General features: G+C 39.3%; 1 protein-coding gene and 1 long non-coding RNA gene across 2 annotated transcripts; one reads left to right on the top strand and one right to left on the bottom strand.

Moving 5' to 3' along the window:
- Positions 1-374: 374 nt before the first annotated feature.
- zranb1b (zinc finger, RAN-binding domain containing 1b) lies at positions 375-16,912 on the top strand. Its single transcript, XM_026355448.1, has 10 exons — positions 375-747; positions 1,857-2,923; positions 7,076-7,263; positions 8,344-8,497; positions 9,380-9,451; positions 10,674-10,872; positions 11,506-11,626; positions 12,010-12,139; positions 13,786-14,015; positions 15,050-16,912. Exons 2-10 carry the CDS (start codon positions 1,951-1,953, stop codon positions 15,266-15,268), a joined length of 2,286 nt encoding a protein of 761 aa, XP_026211233.1. The 5' UTR covers positions 375-747; positions 1,857-1,950; the 3' UTR covers positions 15,269-16,912.
- Positions 13,960-19,006, bottom strand: LOC113159002. The gene is made up of 3 exons (XR_003298594.1): positions 18,729-19,006; positions 15,018-15,230; positions 13,960-14,047 (listed from the first exon to the last, which is right to left on the bottom strand). It is a non-coding gene; the product is annotated as an uncharacterized LOC113159002 (long non-coding RNA).
- Positions 19,007-19,056: the final 50 nt, after the last annotated feature.

The following is a 19,056-nucleotide window of genomic DNA, read 5'->3' as shown; positions in this document are numbered from 1 at the left end:
TGTTGCTCAAGATGTCATGCATGACTGCAGCCTGCTTGCTGCAGTATTTTTACGGTGACATCATCTTCTTATCCATTTTTTGAGGGGGATACCACGTGGTTGCTTGTCAGAGATGCAACAAATTGCAATGCAAGAATTAAAAACAAAACATTATCCACAGGAACTAAGTCGCCGTTGACTGAAAGAAACGAACATATTAAGCACAGTTGTCGCTATGATTAATTTGACATTCACAGCCTGTTTTGGTTTCACGGAGCCTTTTAACAGTTGGAGTGAGAAGCGTAGAAGCTGATTGGTCGGTGTCAGGGGGATACACAGAAATGAGCCAATCAGAAGGCTCGGCTGGTTCAGGTGGTACAGCCCAGCCTGCCTCTGACTGTACACGGCCCCACAGCTCTCTGCTCCCTCGTAGTTTATTTTTTAGCCCAGCCTCGGTCGCTTCCTTTCCCCTGAGCCGCCATTACAGCCCGTCAGCTTGACGTTTGGAAAACAGGACAAGGATAAAAAAAATGATTTAAAGCGTCAAAGAAGCCGGGCGAGGGACGGGACTAGGGGGGTTCTTGCACCGTGGCACATATGGACCTTCTGCCAAGGGAACGGCGCCCCGGAGAAGTAAATATGCGGCTGGAGTCGACCAAGTGAGAGAAGGTCTGATTGGAGTGGGTTTCTCTGGTCTGGGGGGAGAACTCCGGGAAGCTCCATTTGTTTGGCTTCATCGGGGAACAGAGGAGTGTAAACACAGCAAAGGTAGGAGTTTCACCGTTAACTAGCGGGCTGTCTTGTAGAGTCGATTACGGGCCTCGCAAACCGTTAACGTCTTGTTAGCGAACAGCTAGCTAGGCTGAGTGAACGTCGCTAGCTTAGTTGCCATGAAACTGCTACGATAACTAATAGCTAGGTGCCTCGGTGGATCTGTTAATGCGCGTTAAGGTTAAAATAGCTAGTTTGTTTGCTAACGTTAGTTAAGTAATGATAGCTATGCAAATAGAGTCGAGACGAGTGGACTGCTTATTTGAATTAGTCATTTTCTATTATAATGTTATGCATGAAAACATGCACGGTTTGCTATTAAAGCTACAAGTCCACCAGTTGAACGTGAGGACGATGGTTCCCTGTCTGCACAACCTGCAGCTTGTTGGGGGGGAGATCGTGTCTCGTCAATGTGTTGAATTTCTCACGCCGTGTTGGTAAACTTGGAGGCGTGGTGTACACACAGCACCACCGACTCTTCTCTGACCTGCTGAGTGAGCTAATGTTAACTTTATTTTATCTCTAGTAAATAATGTTCTGAGTGCAACAGGACCACACGTGTTGTAGGATGTTGAGTTGAATATGTGGTTAATAGGCTTTAGGGCGAATTCAATTTCAGTGCATCAGTAAGTGTCTTAACCGGTCATGCGCCTCCCTGCTGGGTGTCTGCTTTCATCTGCCCTTGTCTCTTGTTACCCAGCTCGGTTGTAGGGCACATTTGCATGGTGTGTATAACTCGCTCACTGTATGTGTTAGCCAGTGTCGGTTTTAATAGGAGCGTGAAATGCAGTTCGCTGTGTCTTGGCACTTTACTTTGTGGGTTTCCAAACACTGCTGCCCTGGATTTTTTCCACCTGCAAATTAGTATCCGATCAAAAGCAGGCAGTGCCGTGGATGTTTCCTGAAGTGTTTTCTAGTAAAAGCTGGGCGGTTTGTTTGTCTTGGTGTTTTAATTCTTCCACAAGTGTTTGGCTTTGAGTAGTTAGATATTTTGGCTTGTCTTTTTGTCATGTAGTGTAGTCAAGTTCAGGATGTTTATTGGCATAACATGAAAACGTTTCCAAAAAAGTGTGCTAAAATTTCCTGTATGTTTCTTTGTACCTTAGTGTACTGCTTGCTGTGTGATCTCCTTGAGAGTGGATCTGCCGAGCTGAGAGCCCCTCTGAACGGCAGGAAGCCTCCCTCAGTGGTGGAGCGACGATGACCGAGCTGGCTGCCAAGTGGGCCTGTGAATACTGCACATACGAGAACTGGCCGTCAGCCATCAAGTGTACCATGTGCCGCGCTCAGAGGCCCAGTGGGGGTGCTATCATTACTGAGGAGCCCTTTAAGAGCAGTCCTGCCCTGGATGCCAGTCTGCACCAGTGGGACCCTGCAGGTCTCAGCAACAGTCCATCGCAGGGGGGCTCCACCTTACTTATTTGTCCAGACTCCAGTGCCCGACCCCGTGTCCGTGTTGCTGATGTACCTGAGACTAGTACCAAGTGGTCGTGCCACATGTGCACCTACCTGAACTGGCCTCGGGCTATCCGTTGCACTCAATGCCTGTGTCAGAGGCTGCAGGCTCAACAACAACAGCATGGGCGACATGCACCCCATCAAGGACATCTCACTCAGCAACCACGCAGCCCCACAGAATCACCCCAGACCTCAGGCTCTGGATGCCAGCCTGCTCCCCCAGTCACCACTACAGACCCCTGTGAGGAATATAATGACCGTAACAGGCTCAACACTCATGCACGGCACTGGACCTGCAATGCGTGCACTTATGAAAACTGGGCTAAGGCTCTAAAGTGTGTGGTGTGCGACCACCCCAGGCCAAATAGTCTGCTAGCTGAACCCATTGAACTGGCATCAGAACCTGAGAGCCAACAACCTTCCTCAACACTTAATGAACAGGACCGGGACAACAGGAGGGGTGTTGTGGGGCATGTGGTTGGGCAAGGAGTTGGGAGTGTGGTAGGTGGGCTGGGAGGTTGCAGTAGTAGCCAAAGGAGGTCTCCTCCAACCTCAAAACGGGAGTCAGAGGTGAACATGGACTTTCAGAGGATTGAACTGGCATCAGGGGCTGGGATTGGGAGCAAAGAGGAACTGGAGGTGGATTTCAAAAAACTGAAGCAGATTAAGAACAGGATGAGAAGGATCGATTGGCTTTTCCTCAATGCCTGTGTTGGTAAGTTTCATGAAAAAGAGTTTTACTGAATTATATTCAACTTGTTCTCCTTGTTTTGTTCTATTATAAGGTGGGTAATGAGCCAGCAGAATGATGTGAGACAGTCCAATATGGTGAAATTGGATTTCCCTAATTTTGTGAGACTGTTTTTTCGATCTGCAAGGTCATTAGTTGCAGTCTAGTGTATACAGTGGCAAGAAAAAGTATGTGAAATACATTTAAAAAAAAAAAACCATAAAACATGATCTGACCTATTATTATTTACAAATATTATGTGCCTAAAATAATAACACACACACACAAAAAAAAATAATCTGATCATCCATGTCTTTGTTTGTTTCTTTCTTTATCATGTGATGAGAACAACCATAAAAACCTCATAGGGCTACTGGAAAAAGTAAAAAATGTCAACCCTTGGAATTAATAACTAGTGGACTCCAGATATGATAGCACCTGACTCCCGTTACCTCTATGAGGCTTTTATGGTTATTCTCAATAAAGACGTGAAAGATAAAAATGTTTTAGGTGTTATGATTTTAGGCAGACCATATTTGTTAATAGTCTTGACTAAGATGAAGATCCGATCACATTTTATGACAAATTAAATCAGAAAACCATGAAATTCCGAAAGGTTCACATACTTTTTTTGCCCCTGTATAGCCAAAAGCAGGTGATTCAGTCATATTCTGATGCTGATAAATTGTATATGCTTACAAATGGAATAGAAATCCTCCGAATCCAGCTAGTGTAAAACTTCCCTACACAAGCAGCAAGTGTTCAGCCACCCACACTGTAGACTGGTGAATGTAGAGTGGGAGAGAGGATGGACATTTGAAGAACAACTAGCGATTGCTTTTATTCTCACTCTTTCTCCTTCTTTTGCCATGGCTATGTACACCCACACAACCTGCACGCTTTTTCCCTATCTGTCTCTTTGGCAGGTTTTTAATGCAAATTTGACAAAAGCAAGTTAATCTTTGGGTCTCAATGTGAGAAACATCAGCAGAGGCAGTTTTCTTGTGGTTCACACAGGCTCACTCTCTAACTGGATCTGATATGTTGAATTGTGTCTATGCACCTTATCCCCTTGGGGGCAAGTCAGAGTGTCTGATGTGAGTGGGTGTGATTTCATAGCATCAGAAATTTCTTTTAAGATTCAGTAGTCTCTTGAAGAACATTAAACAAAACCTAAGCCTAAAATCACTCCCTATTTTTTAAATTAATTATATATTTTGGGAAAGGATATGTATGCAGATAATTTCATTATTGACTTGCTGACATCGGTCAAGTCCCTCAATTAATACTGTGGATTAATTGTTTAGGTCTGGGACCAAGAAACTAAAACCAAATAAATATTCACTGATGATGACAGCCATTAAATATTCATATCTGAGGAGGTGAAATAAAAAGAGAACTTGATAGATGATTGATGATTAATCAGTTATTAATTATCGCAGCTCTAAAAATTTTGGGTTTTGGAATTCTTTGCCCCCAGGTATTACTATTACTTTACATCTCAGGAGTAAAAACAAAACATTGCTCATGTTGACACAGATGGCACAGTCACGCAAGATGATGATTCACATGTATTATAAATAAATACATTTTTGTAGTATGGATAACCTGAGGCCAACCCGCTAAACACAGCTAATACTGCTTACATATGTATTTGGTGTGATGTTATTTAGGCCAAACACTGACATGTTGATTGCCTCTTTCATCCTGCAGCAATTTATTTCACAAATCACTAATTGCATTAGGAAAGGGAGAGAGTTTATTATTATGCACTTGCCACTCCTGAAAGTACAGACTCTGGGCTTATGTGTCCACAAGTTAAGTAACTATAATGAGTGCAATAACTGTTTTTGATAGGCAATCATTTTTACAAGAGTAATTTGTATTAGAAAAGCAGTGTGTTTCCAGCAACCTGGAACCTTGCTTACGAACTGAGAAATGTCCCAGGCAAGTTGTCAGTTCCTTACAGTGATAACAGAGATATCACAGTCACTCATACTGCAAAGAATAACTTTATGTAGTTCAAAGTCTCCAGTACTCCTGACTTAGGAATGTGAAAGGAAATAGGATCATGGTCTGGGAAGTCCATGTGAACACAGGGGGAATGTGCAAACACCAAACAAACCCATGTAGGCTACTACATTCTGTAAGTTGAGATCTCGAACTAGAGCTGAGTGATACAAGACAGAAAATCCTATACCAGAATTTTCAACATCTGGCTTTATGTAACCCAGTAGTTAAACATTATATGTCAAAAGGCTTACAGTAGATTTTATTACTCAGAACCATAATTTATAATAATGCTTTCCTGAAGTCAGTCTGCAACATAAATTTTGCAGACAAATTTGTTAAATGCTTCAGCTAGTGTTTATAAAAATAACAAAAGAACGTTTAAGTCAACACATAAAAAAGACACATAGAAAATAATTTTAAAGATCTACACATAGTTTTATAAGGACTTGGGGTGTATATTAGTTGAATAGTTTAGTTACATTTCATTATAGTGACATTTGTGCTAATAGCAGGAATATTTTATTAAAATGTCTAATATCACAGATGTGACATGCAATTGTTAACAAGTGTTAACTCTTTGATGTGTAAACCGTCAAAAAACAGTGGAAATGCACCTTTGTAGTTTAGATGTCCCTTTTAAAAATAATTTTGTCCAACAAACACTACTGTCCAACTAAAATCCAATTATATTTAAGGTAAAAATGAAAACAATTAACCATTTATTCTAGAAAACAGTCTGATCTATATTGATGCCGAAAGGATCTGTTAGAGCAGAAAAAGCACGGGGGTAACTAATACCCTGGCTCTAGTTCATTCACTACATGTCAGTGAGCCAACACACACAATATACACACAAAGAAAATTGCATTTAATTATCTTTCATATTAGTGACACTGTCCTCGATATCACATGAAAATGTCTGACATGAAATTGACATATTATTTTATTATGATAATTTATGTTCCTGTAAATATATAAATCCCAGAAGATTGTTTGTCTTATGATTGCAAATGAACTTTAAACCCTTTTGTTTTGGAGTGTTTTGTGGAAAGTGGTTGTGATCTCGCTCTGTCACACTGCGCTGCTATTGTGTAGTTTCTCCCCTCATCTCACAGTGCTAGCCAGCTCCACATGGCACAGCGAGTCCTTCCACCCACTCCATGTCTCTCTCTCGGTCTCACTCACACAAAGATTGTGCAGCTGAGCATTGTGTGTGGTCCTTTGACGTGAGAACAAAAGCTCAACAGTGTTTAATGCTGCCAAACGTACGAGAGGATAGAATGGGCTTTCACTGTATATGCTAGAAATGGAAAGAGAAATATAGTGAAGCTTTGCCATAATTACACACTTCAGTTTAGTCTCATTCAGCACCTAATAACTTTGACTTAGTCTCATGGTGTTTGATCATAGTAACAGTGGCTGTCATTAATGCTGCTCACAGTCAAGTCTTACAACCATTCATATTTAATTTAGTCGACTTTTATTAGTTTGCTGTGATTTAGGTCTTTGACTAAAAAGGCCCTCATTCTCATCTTCAGCTCATCTTTTTTTTACTCCTTATATAAAAACACAGAACTGGTTTATGATTGAAAATTGGTTCATGTCCAAGCAAGTCGATCGTTGAATATAAAATATTAGTGCTTTGTACCCAACAAATGAAATACAAGCAAACACCTGCATCTGTGTGATCTAACACATCCTTCAGCCCTCATGCTAAGATATAAGACTGAAGATTAAAAGGGGGAAAATTCACTGACAGATTACAGCGACCTCCTATTGTCTTTTCCCCTTGACTTCAAAGTCGGTCAGGTCTTGAAGCTGTTACAGCTGCAACAGAGATAAAGCGCGTTATGATCTGTTTTCTGGTTTTTGGTTGAGCACAGAATGTCCTCCGGCCAAGGTTGTCCTTAACTTATTTTTTTATCCATTGTGCACAGTCATGATGTGATTTTTAACCCCAGTGATGTTTGCCAGTTTCCACTGATTTGTCCACAGAATCATTTAAGGTCAATGGCACAAACAAAATGTGATGAACTTCTGTTGCATATCCATAAAAATGTTAACTTTCAAAAGTATCAAAACTGATACTATTTAGTAATCTGACCTCTTCTCTTTGTCTTGAAGGTGTGGTCGAAGGTGACTTGGCAGCAGTAGAAGCCTACAAGTCATCAGGAGGAGACATTGCACGACAACTAACATCAGACGAGGTGCGCCTATTAAATCGGCCCTCAGCATTTGATGACGGCTTCACACTGGTTCACCTAGCCATCCGCTTCCAGAGGCAGGATATGCTGGCTGTGTTACTCGAGGAGGTCAGTAGAGACAGCCAACAGATTGATAATCTTTCAGAAATCACCTGGTTAACCAAAGTTTAAAATGTTGAGTATTATGATTTTGGGTAATGTCATATGCAGGGCACCACAAGCCAAACTCTATTACTTGCTTCAGAAACAAATGTGATTTATATGTTAATTATTTGAGGTGATCAATGAGGAGATCAAAAAAGCATAACAATGTGAGGGTGGAAATTACACCCTGAATTATGTGATCAGTGTGATGCATGTTCGAGTCGGAGATGATGGAGCTTTTCTTGTAAAGTCTTTTAATCTCAACATCCAGTGAGATCAGCCAGGAAGCATCGTAGGGTCAAAGGGTTTGTACAGAGGAAAGAAGAGAAGAGTTTACCCACACACACACTAAACTCTGCTTGCTTTTTGTCACAAATTTCTTTAAATCAGATGAGTCAATGTGTCTGTTTGCAAAATTTGTAATCATTTATGGTAATGATTTTCATATTTGGTGTTTTCTTAAAAAAAATCATTTCCCGGTGTGCCTCTGTAACAAGGAGCGCCAGTGAGCAAGTGTGTGTGCGCAGTTTGAGTGTACTGAGGGTTATTGTAGCTCACTTGCCATCAGCACAGTGATCCCAGATTATCCGTACACACAAGTCTCCTCCCACACTCAGCCACTGTCCCAGTTTCTTTTCTGAGGTTAGTGAAAAACCACTGGATCATGCCCCAAAAACAGAAACCACAGAAGCATTTCTTTTTTGCTTAATCAGAGGCAGTGTTAGATTAGATTCGTGAAAGTAAAATTCACACAGATCAGAGTCACCTAACTAAACACACAGTAACAGCTTTTGTAAATAATATACTTCCATCTATGCTAGAAAAGGGACTTCACTTAGTGGTACACTGTCCCTACTACAGCGCACATGTGCAAAACTCAAATTCACATTCTGCAGCCAAAATGCAGTGTGGACACTGTAAATCTTTTGTGGTTCTACGTGAAAGACAACTTTCTGCGATTGTTGAAAGATGCTCTTTATCATACACTTTTTATACACTGTAGAATGATTTTAATTCCTTCTCTTTATCGTCTCCTCTCTGTAGGTGTCCCAACAGGCAGCTAAATGTATTCCAGCCATGGTGTGTCCTGAGTTGACGGAGCAGATCCGTCGTGAGGTAGCAGCCTCCCTTCACCAGCGTAAAGGAGATTTCACCTGTTATTTCCTCACTGACTTGGTGACCTTCACCCTGCCTGCAGGTCAGTGCTTCATCAGCAAAGAAATATGACGTACGATAGTTTGGACGGTTCACTTAAATTTATAAATGTGTATATATATAAAACACAGATGATATCAGGGTATACTTTGTGGTATGAATTAGAGGACCTTACAACTCTGTAGCTGAAGAAATGCAGTCTAGCCATCCCCGCTGAATTGCTGTGTGTGTGATAGAATACTTTTTTGTTTACTTGTGGCATGTGAAACTGCTTGTTTGGATGCTGAGGGGACATAATGCTTTGGTTGTCGTTTTCCATCTGCCAGAAGACGAAGGCTACATGTGGCTCACTGTTTGAGTATTGTTCTTGCATACAGAGTATACCAAAGCATTAACGATGCATCTTCCTTGTACATAACAAAACTATATTTAGCATTTTTGCCACTGTCTCCTTGTAAAATATCATGCATTTAGAGCTACTTCCATTTCTTTTCATTGTGTGGATTCTCTATTATGGTGTAGTCTGTTGCTATAGCTAAGCTGAGGATTTTTGTTGTTCATGACAATTCAGATCTTGGCTTCTGGCTACTATAGAAGGCCATTCTGTTCAGTTCCACAAAGTCAATACATTCATTTATTTTTGCTAAAGAATGAGCTGCTGTGTTGACAAGAGCTCAGAGAATGCAGTGAAAGCCAGTGTCTATTGTGGAAAAAAACAAAACATGGTGGCTTTGGTTTAAATGAGGCACAACAGAAAAATGTTCTAGTTGGCCTTTTCAGTTATTTCTGTATTATGTACAAAAAATGTGGCTAAAACTAAGACTTGACTTTCCCTGCACTTGCAATACTGATCAGCGCATCAGTTAGCCAAGTTAGTCATGTAAATTCATATGTTATTATATTTATTGATTTTTTTCTGTTTCAGACATTGAAGATTTACCCCCAGCAGTTCAGGAAAAACTGTTTGATGAGGTGCTGGACAGAGACGTACAGAAAGGTGAAGTAAAATCTATCATTTGCAGGACTTGCGTAGCTTTGAATGAGAGAGAGATAAATCTGATCCACAAACAATAGTGGTCTTGCAAACAAAAGAAGCCCCCAACCCCACACCCACCCACAAACTGTAAGGTATAACATGCATACTGCCAAATTTGGGCAGTGTTAAATTACTAGCATTTTTCCTCTTTCTGACAGTGTTTAGCCTGCTTGCTTGTCACTCTGCCAGGAGGTCTGTCTTTATCGTGTGTACCAGTTGCCTGCCCTAATCAGCCTAATTGAGTTTTAGGGATTTCTTTGATCCTCACTGAATGATTATCCTTCCTCTCAGCCCATACACTCACAAATGCAAACACACATTTAAAAGGCATTATTTGCCTGTTAAATGCTTTGCAAGTCTTAACTCCTATTTATTAGTGTTTCCTCGGCCCAGTATGACAAATATTAGACACCATAGTGTAGGTATAGAAAGACTCAAAACCCTTATTTATTTTAAAGGTGCATGGTTTGAACAAATGTTTATTTGAATACATTTCAATTTAATAGTATAAAACTAAACTATTTAGATGTTTTTTTTTCTCCAATCAATCATACAAATGACTAAATAAATCAGTTTGACAGCTAAACAGCAAGAAACAGGGCACAGAGACAAGCAATGTAGTTAACAGATTTCAATTGATCTATCAATGGAATGTATTATTTATACACTTAAATATTACTACTACTGGTACAAACATATTGATGATAAATATAGTAGTAATAATAATAATAATAATAATAATAATAATAATAGTGTAATTACCGTGTATACAGTCGGTAGAACTGACTAAAGAGTCAAGTTTGGCTTCAAAGCCTTCAACCGACTTCCAAGTTAAATTTAAAAAACATCACACTGATGTTAAGCTACTGTAAAGATTGGGGAAAAATAAAACCTGTGTGCAGATATATGTACATGTTATGTCATTCAATGTCATTTTTACACCTGTGAGTAGTCATTAGCACTCTCCAAAACAGTCCTTTCAAATGCCATCACCTGTCTTGCAACTTGGAAAAAATACACCATGGCCTCCAATACAACCCTAACCCTGACACTGTTACATTCCTTGGTACATTGTGTTCTCTCTGAGGCCAATAATTACATTGACATTTAGGAGGAAATGGTTAGTCCCAGTGAAAGGCTTTGCAGAAATACAGCACTTAGTCTTTTCTCCCCTTTTGTTCAGAACTTGAAGAGGAGTCTCCCATCATCAACTGGTCCCTGGAGCTCGGCACTAGGTTGGACAGTCGTCTCTATGCGCTGTGGAACCGCACGGCCGGGGACTGTCTGCTTGACTCCGTGCTGCAAGCTACATGGGGCATCTATGACAAGGACTCAGTGCTCCGCAAGACCCTCCATGATAGCCTGCACGACTGTTCTCACTGGTAAGGCTCAGAGTATAGGAATACAGATTACAGTGTGTTCTACTGTACATCATTTTAACTTGCTTTACTTACCAGCTGACACCGTAAGTTTGGCAAACAGGGTGATTGTACTGCATTTTTGTATAAATATCCCACAGACTATATTCACAGATATGGCAATGGTAGTGGTATGGATATGGTATGGTAAGGTTATGTTAGTAACAAATCATCCTTATCTCCTTCATGTTTATCCTTATGCTTTAATCATTTGTGAAATGTTTACAAAACGTGAACAGGATGAGTTTTAGTGCCTTATTTAAGGTCACACTAAAACGGCTAAGACTTGACTTTTAACAGTCTCAAGTTACATTTTGTTTTCTTTTAGCATTGCACAACTATGTTCAGAGGTTGGGATATGTACCTGCAGTCTAACATTTGGACGTAAGGCTGATTTTCGACTATTTCTAAGAGACTGCAGGTTTTTCAGTGAGAAAATTAGTATTTCATAATTAATTGACATGCCATCCAACCTAAACCACAATAGTGATGGGGAGGAATGCGGTCGAAAGCAGTCACACCTCTGTCTGCACTGAGAGGTCAAATGATGTCATATACAAAACTGTGTGTGTTTACATGTGCGTGTTTGGGATGCAGGTTTTATACGCGCTGGAAGGAGTGGGAGTCATGGTATTCTCAAAGCTTCGGCCTACACTTTTCACTTCGGGAAGAACAGTGGCAAGAGGACTGGGCTTTCATCCTCTCCCTGGCTAGTCAGGTATGTGCACATGAAAGCAAAGGGATAGTAATATAGAGGACATGAGCTTGATGTGTTTACAGTTTGACAGTAATGATTTATGAAGTATTCAAGAAACTTTACTGCTCCTGTCACACTATACTTAACATGTAATGCTATTTGAGAGTGCATCCAGGCTGTTATGAGCAGAACTCTGCTTGTCACTCCTCAATGTGACCTCATAGAATAATTATATGGGTGGCTTGTTATTATATCTTATTACAGCTGCCTGTGAAATTATAATAATATTTGTAACATAGTAACTTGGTAGAGGGAATGTAAAGCATTGAGGAATCCTTGCTTTTGTAGTTTCACCAGCCCTTGCCTTTATAACTTTTTTCCCTTTGTGTTGTTTTTCTTTACAGCCGGGGTCCAGCTTGGAGCAGACCCACATTTTTGTTCTTGCACACATACTTCGAAGGCCTATTATTGTTTACGGAGTGAAGTATTACAAAAGTTTCCGTGGTGAAACACTTGGGTACACCCGTTTTCAAGGTGAGCTGACTAGTTGACTGTTTTGGTCAAATTCTGATAAATGTGTAGCTCTGTTCCAGTGGGTGTAGGAGGACTAGACTTCCTTTGTGAAATAGCTCCAGCCTAGTGTCTGCATAGCTGACATAGCTGACATAACTGCCCCTCTGATGAATCAGTAATTGCTATTTGTGATAGGTAGCACTCTAGTGTGTTTCATATAAGGGTTATTTTAGTACTGTGTGACTTAATAACATTTACAACATAACAAAACACCACCTCTGTCTTAGGGGTACATTTAGAAGTGTACTGTGATGCAGGAAAATGTTCCACTCTCACATCCAGATACATTTGAACATATGTAAGCCATCAGAGCCCAGACACTCCTATAAGCATGGAAAGTAGGGCCCACCTTTACAGCGGGCAATAAAAGCCGTCTGGATTCAGTTTGCCTGCTGAGCGATGCTGTACAGGGGATGATGAAAGTGCTCTGTAATGGCCAACTGCTTGTGGTTAAGCTTGCCTGATGGCTCAGTGATTTACTGTTGTCAGGAGCCAATGCAAAACACACAGAAGGAGGCGTGTATATGGGTGCCTATAGAGAGGGGAGGAGAGCTCGGCTTAAGTGGTGACCATATGAACCCAGTAAAAACACAGTGGTTACTTGGAGAAGAGAGTAGCTAAACAGATGCCTGTCAACTGTGGTGTCAGTTACACACAAAGGTGAGAGAAATGCTTTGTGTATTGCAAAAATAATCTTGACAGTGTGTTAGGATGTTCCCAGTGGTGGAATGTAACTAAGGACATTTATTCAAGTACTGTGCTTTTTTAAATGCAAAAATATAATTGGTTTATCAAATATGATTCATTGTTTATTGCATTTATGCACATTAGTATATAAAAATACGCACACGGGGCCGATTCTACTACGTAGTGAGCTCTTTTAATGTAGATACATGTAATTTCCATACCGATATATACATATAGGACTTTTATGCACTTAATATTTTCAATGCATTTATTGGTATGAGAAATTACATTGTGATAATGCTACATTTAAAAAAAAATTAAATGGTCTAATGTTATATATTTCTTATAGCCACTCTTAAATTTCCTCTAAATTGTCTTTTACTGTCATTTAACAATAGTCATTTCATGATCATTGCATGAAGATAAGAACATTTATAACAGACATCCAGCTAGAGCTAATCCAAAGGTTGATTTTTGTTCACTTTCAATTCAATTCAATTTTATTTGTATAGCGCTTTTTACAATTGACATTGTCGCAAAGCAGCTTTACACAACCAAAGAACACTTTGAGAGTTTAGTTTAGAGTCATTGGTAATTCATACTAATTAAGCTGATACTAATCATGCTACATTGCGAGGGATTAGACAATGATGACAAGATTAAATAATTTAAAGGTTTGTGATGAAGATGGCCATTAAAATTAATTCAGAGAACTTAAATTAATCATAATTTAAAAAATTAATTAATAACACTTAATGTAATCTTGATATTTGTTATAATTTGACCAATGTTATATCTGTAAAATTGTTTTTAAATAGGTTGCACAACCAAGATGGTCACATAATAGTGAACATCTCTTCCCTTATTTACATTCATGGAGTGTTATTAAAACTAATTCTCTCTGTGTCCTCTCCTTCTAGGTGTGTACTTGCCCCTTTTGTGGGAGCAGAGTTTCTGCTGGAAGAGCCCTATTGCACTGGGCTACACACGGGGCCACTTCTCAGCACTGGTGGCCATGGAGAATGACGGCTTTGACAATCGTGGCGCAGGCGCCAATCTCAACACAGACGATGACGTGACCGTTACATTCCTGCCGCTGGTCGACAGTGAGAGGAAGCTGCTTCACATTCACTTCCTCTCAGCGCAGGAAGTAAGGAGCTTACTTGCTTTGTCTGTTGATTTCTGTTGGACATACAAGAAATCACTTTTATGTTTATGTTACAAGTTTGACACTTTGTCAGAAACTATTGTGCCAGCCTTAGTTTAAGACACTTCAGACTTACAGTGAGTTCACAAAGTATTCAGACCGCTTTTGCTTTTTTCAGTGTTTTAATGTTGCAGTCTGATACTACATCTCATTAAGTGAATTTTAGAAATGTTTGCAACAACACTTGAAATCTAGCTCAGATGTCTCCAATTTCTCCTTTTAAGTGCTGAGTTTCTACACTTAGAATGCACACCATGATCTGGAAAGGCACCCACCTCTCCGTAGAAGGCTTCACAGCTGACAATGTGTAGTATATCAGAAACCAAAAGCCATGAGGTCAGAGAAACTGCCTGCAGAGCTCAGAGACAGGATTATTGCAAGGCACAGACCAGGGGAAGCCTACAAAAAATCTCTGTTGTGCTAATGGTTACAAGAGGGCACCTATGTGTTGATGTACAGGCCCTTCTCCCCTGATTGCTCAGTTTGGCTTTTTTTTAAGAGACAAATGACAGACATTTGAGAATTATGGAGGCCACTGTGCTCTTGAGAACTTTGGGTGCATTCGAAATTTTTGTGTAGCTTTCCCCAGGTCTGTGCCCTGCAATAATTATGTCTCTGAGCTCTGCAGGGAGTTCCTTTGACCTCCAAGTTTTTGATAAAGTATGCATTGCCAGCTGTGAGGCAGGTGTACTCCAATCAAGGTGTAGAAACAGCAGTGATCAAGAGAGACCTGAGCAAAACAAGTGCTGTTGCAAAGGGTCCGATCAAAGGGACCAGTCATTGTGATATTTCAATTCAGTTACTTCATCATTATTGGGTATGCGTGTTGATTATTGATTTTAGTATTGGACTCTAACATAACAAATTTAAAATTTAAATTTAAGTGTTTGAATACTTTCTGTATGTGCTGGACACGATCCTGAATTTAGAATAGTGACATGGTACCTTCTGAATCATTTGTTCCCCTTGTCCATCAGATGGGTAATGAAGAGCAACAGGAGAAGCTGCTGCGGGAGTGGATGGACTGCTGTGTGACAGAGGGCGGCGTTCTGGTGGCTCTTCAGAAAAGCTCCCGCCGCCGCAACCACCCGCTTGTCACCCAGATGGTGGAGAAGTGGCTGGACGGCTACCGGCAGATCCGACCCTGCGCATCTTTGTCTGATGGGGAAGAAGAGGAAGATGATGACGATGAGTGACAAAACTGAAGAGCAGGGAGGTGGTCTGGGGGGTAGGGGGCTGGACTCCTCCCCCCTCCCCTCTCTTGCAATTTGTTTTTTTTTTTTTCTCCTTTATATTTGTTTTTTTCTTTCCTTTCCTGACACGGACAAGCTGTGAAAGCCTTCAGGAGAGGATTGGGAACCACAAACCCCCACCCAACTTTCACCTCTGACAGAAGACACTCTTCTAGCACATGCAGGCACTCAGACATAAAACACATTCAGCACTTCACTCTGACAAACCTGAGACTGACAAACTCCGCTGCTGCGAAACACAGATCTGTGGAGAGAATAAAGGTTTACGAATGCAAATGATCTTTCAATTTGTTGAGTTTCAAATGTAAAGGAAAAAAGGAATCTTTATCCATAGATGTAAATGCATGTGGTTGTTAAAAAAAAGTATAAGGAAATATACCAGCATTGATTCAAATCAACACTTTATATTCGTTCAGTATGAGCACTGACAAAAGCACACTTCCAAATTGATCTTTTTGATGTTTTTTCTTGTTTTCGAATGGGCAGGGACGAAGCCAATGAATATAATTATCTTTAGAAAACCAGAGATTGTGTAATAATAAATGACTTTAATCCTTATTACTAAGCACTGCACATTTATTAAAACATTTCTATATAAATACAGTATCATTGCTTGAATTAAGGTCATATATGAAGCTCTTGAAAAGGGAGATTTTCCCTTTACAAGTCAAATCTACACTCACTAAGGTTTAGCACACAAACATTCATGTTGGTATTTGGTTTACCTTTTTTTCAGACTGACTGAACTGAGAAGGTGTGTGTGTGTGTGTTTTCTTCTCTGAACTTACTCTACATATTTATTGTTTGGAACTTATTTGAGCTAATAAGAGCTTTGTGTATTTTTTTCTTTCCTTTTTGTGTTTTTTTTTTTGTTAATTATACTCAATCTTGATAAAGACATGTTGCACAGAAACACTGTTGCTGTGAGGAAAGAACCAACCGTGACCATCAGTGAAAAGTTTACTTAATTTGTTGCGTGTGATTTTTAGTACCTCATCTGGATGCCTAAAATCTGGTGCTTATTTTTAGGTGGGGGGCGATTGAGGAGACGAGTGTGGGAGTGAGACGCATTCAATGTCGACATGAACCCCGAGTCGCACTTTGTGTCACTGTTGTCACTTACTTCCTCTTTGTCCCTTTATCCTTATAACATCTGTTGTCACGGTCACCCCTGTGGTACATGTCAGTTCACCTTCTCTGTAATGCCTGTTTGTTTTCATTTTGTGAAGCCATCTTTAAGTTTTCGATTAAGATCGTTGTAAGACACTGCAACATATAAAACCAAAGCTGACAGGAAAAAAAAAAAAAGAAAAAAAATCATGAGTTGTCGTTACTTTTTTTGCCGTGAATGTTTGCATTTTGTTTTTCTTGCCATTGCGTACCGTTACCTCTTTCATGTTCATTCAAGTCATACACGTTTTGAGCATCACCTGTATGTTGCTTTGTATTTATGCAATAGTTGCAGTTGTAACTATGATGGTTTGTGGATTTAGACCTGACTTCACTATACAGAGTGTAACGCAAAGAAAAGGCAAATGAGGAAAAAAATAAAAAATAAAGGAAAACCTTTTTGAATGTCAAACTAAATTGTCTCTTGCTTAATATTATTGAGTTTCTTAATCTGTCGGTTATTTAACTTAATTTTTTTTATTATAATGCTTAACACATTTACCTTGACACTAGATTTAAGTCCTTTACTTTAACAGTAAGTAAAACTATGACATTTCTAAAGCACCTTCTTAATTTTACATCCAGGTTTGTACCACCCTCTAGTGGTTTTAAAGCGGGAATTGTTTTAGTACAAGCAGCACACTAAAATGTTCAGTAATGATTCTCTCATTAAGCATCTGTAACTGGTGTATAAATGGTTAACAAATGATTTATAAACTAAAACTGTTTATACAACTTCAAATGATTCTCAGTTCACAAACCTTCATAATAAATGATTTATTTATTTAAAACTTATTGAAGAAATATTTTTAACAAATAACTGCACTAAATAATAGTAAAATAAATAATGTTTATCAAAATGAATTAAAAGTTCATTAAAATAATTCTACAGTTTTCATGGAGATGGCATTTTTCAAATTAATATGTCATTAGCAAATAAATATCTAAATGAAAGTCTAAATATTATAATTATATTTAATCACGCAACATTATGTGAGCTGGGTATGTTATCTCTTTAGTTTGCATCATATACATTAAGGAAGTTTTACAATTACTTTTATTTCATGGCCTGTTTGGACAATATCCAGGGTGCTAATGAGAATCATATTGATGTCACAACTAGAGGAGGTACAACACAAATGCTATGGCAAGGGGGAGCCAGGACAGGTTGGGGGGGAGATATTACCATCATCCCCAAATGATGGTAATTACATTTAAATAAATTAAAGTTAAGTTATTCTATTTCAGTGTATGCATTATATTATATTTAAAACTAAATGCAGGGAGTGTAGAAAAACTCTGAAAATTTAAACAAAAATTATAATATCACTTGAATTATTAACACTTGATATGTTTGAAATCTAATTATTAATTATTTGTTTGATGTAGAATTTATATAATCTGATTTAACCCAGTCATGAGGTCAACAGTGAATAAACCAATTATCTCTGTCCAGACCAAAATGAATTGGTCCAAATAAACAAACATGCTGATTCAATGGTTTAACATTTAGCATCCATCTGCATCATTTTCCGAATGTAACAGCCAAAAAGTAAACATTGACTTCTACTATACTGTATGTCAAGGGGGGAATTAGAGTCTACATGCAGTGAGACTAACTTCAGTTAACTATACCATGATGAGGCACAGGAATGAGTAACACACACACACACACACACACACACACACACACACACACACACACACACACACACACACACACACACACACACACACACACACACACACACACACACACACACCCACACCCACACCCAAAACAAAGACCAAGCACTGAATTTGACATTTGATGCTGCACCTGAAATAACCAACTCAAGCACAGGGTGAACATAGAAACTGCACATAGAAAGACCCCAGACAGCCACAACTTTAAACCAAGGACCAACATTTTCTTTTTACCTCAGTGCCCTGAAAGTTTTATCATTTAGTCTAAGAAAAGATCCGAATAAGGTGAAGAAAGAAGAATGCCACTTATTATTTTTAGCAGCAGGTTTAACACAACATGACGCTGAACTTTTACACAAACTTGTCATCAAACGTTTGCATAGAGAGTTGACTCTGATTTGGTTCATCAGCTGTTCGGTGCAGAAAGTTGTTCATATCAGAGGTCTTTAAACTTTAAACATGCTCCAACACCAACCGGTTATCGGTTTCACTGAAGCATATGAACGCACAAACATAATTTGACTGTTAGTAGATTAGTGTGAGTTACATTTTAAGAAGATATAATGGTCTTTGACGTCCAACGCGTCCACGAATCCCCGTGGAAATAACTGAGAAAACACGTCTAAAAATCGGCACATTTTAAAACATTAAAATGTTCTCCAATGCCAAAGTATACAAGTGACAGTTTTCTTTACATCCAAGGATATATGACAAATATTAACTGCTAATACTTAATTCGGCATATTTTTAATAACTCCAGGTTGCCAATTTTTAAACAAACATCGTCTTTGAACAAGAACAAACAGCCCAAACCATAATTCTGGAGTCAATCCACTTCCTGTTTACAAGCATTATGGGAAATATGTTCCCAAACG

The sequence above is a fragment of the Anabas testudineus genome, chromosome 15 (assembly GCF_900324465.2).
Source record: "Anabas testudineus chromosome 15, fAnaTes1.2, whole genome shotgun sequence".
NCBI lineage: Eukaryota > Metazoa > Chordata > Actinopteri > Anabantiformes > Anabantidae > Anabas > Anabas testudineus.
Note: the sequence above shows the minus strand (reverse complement) of the source record. Positions and strands in the feature narration are given on the sequence as shown.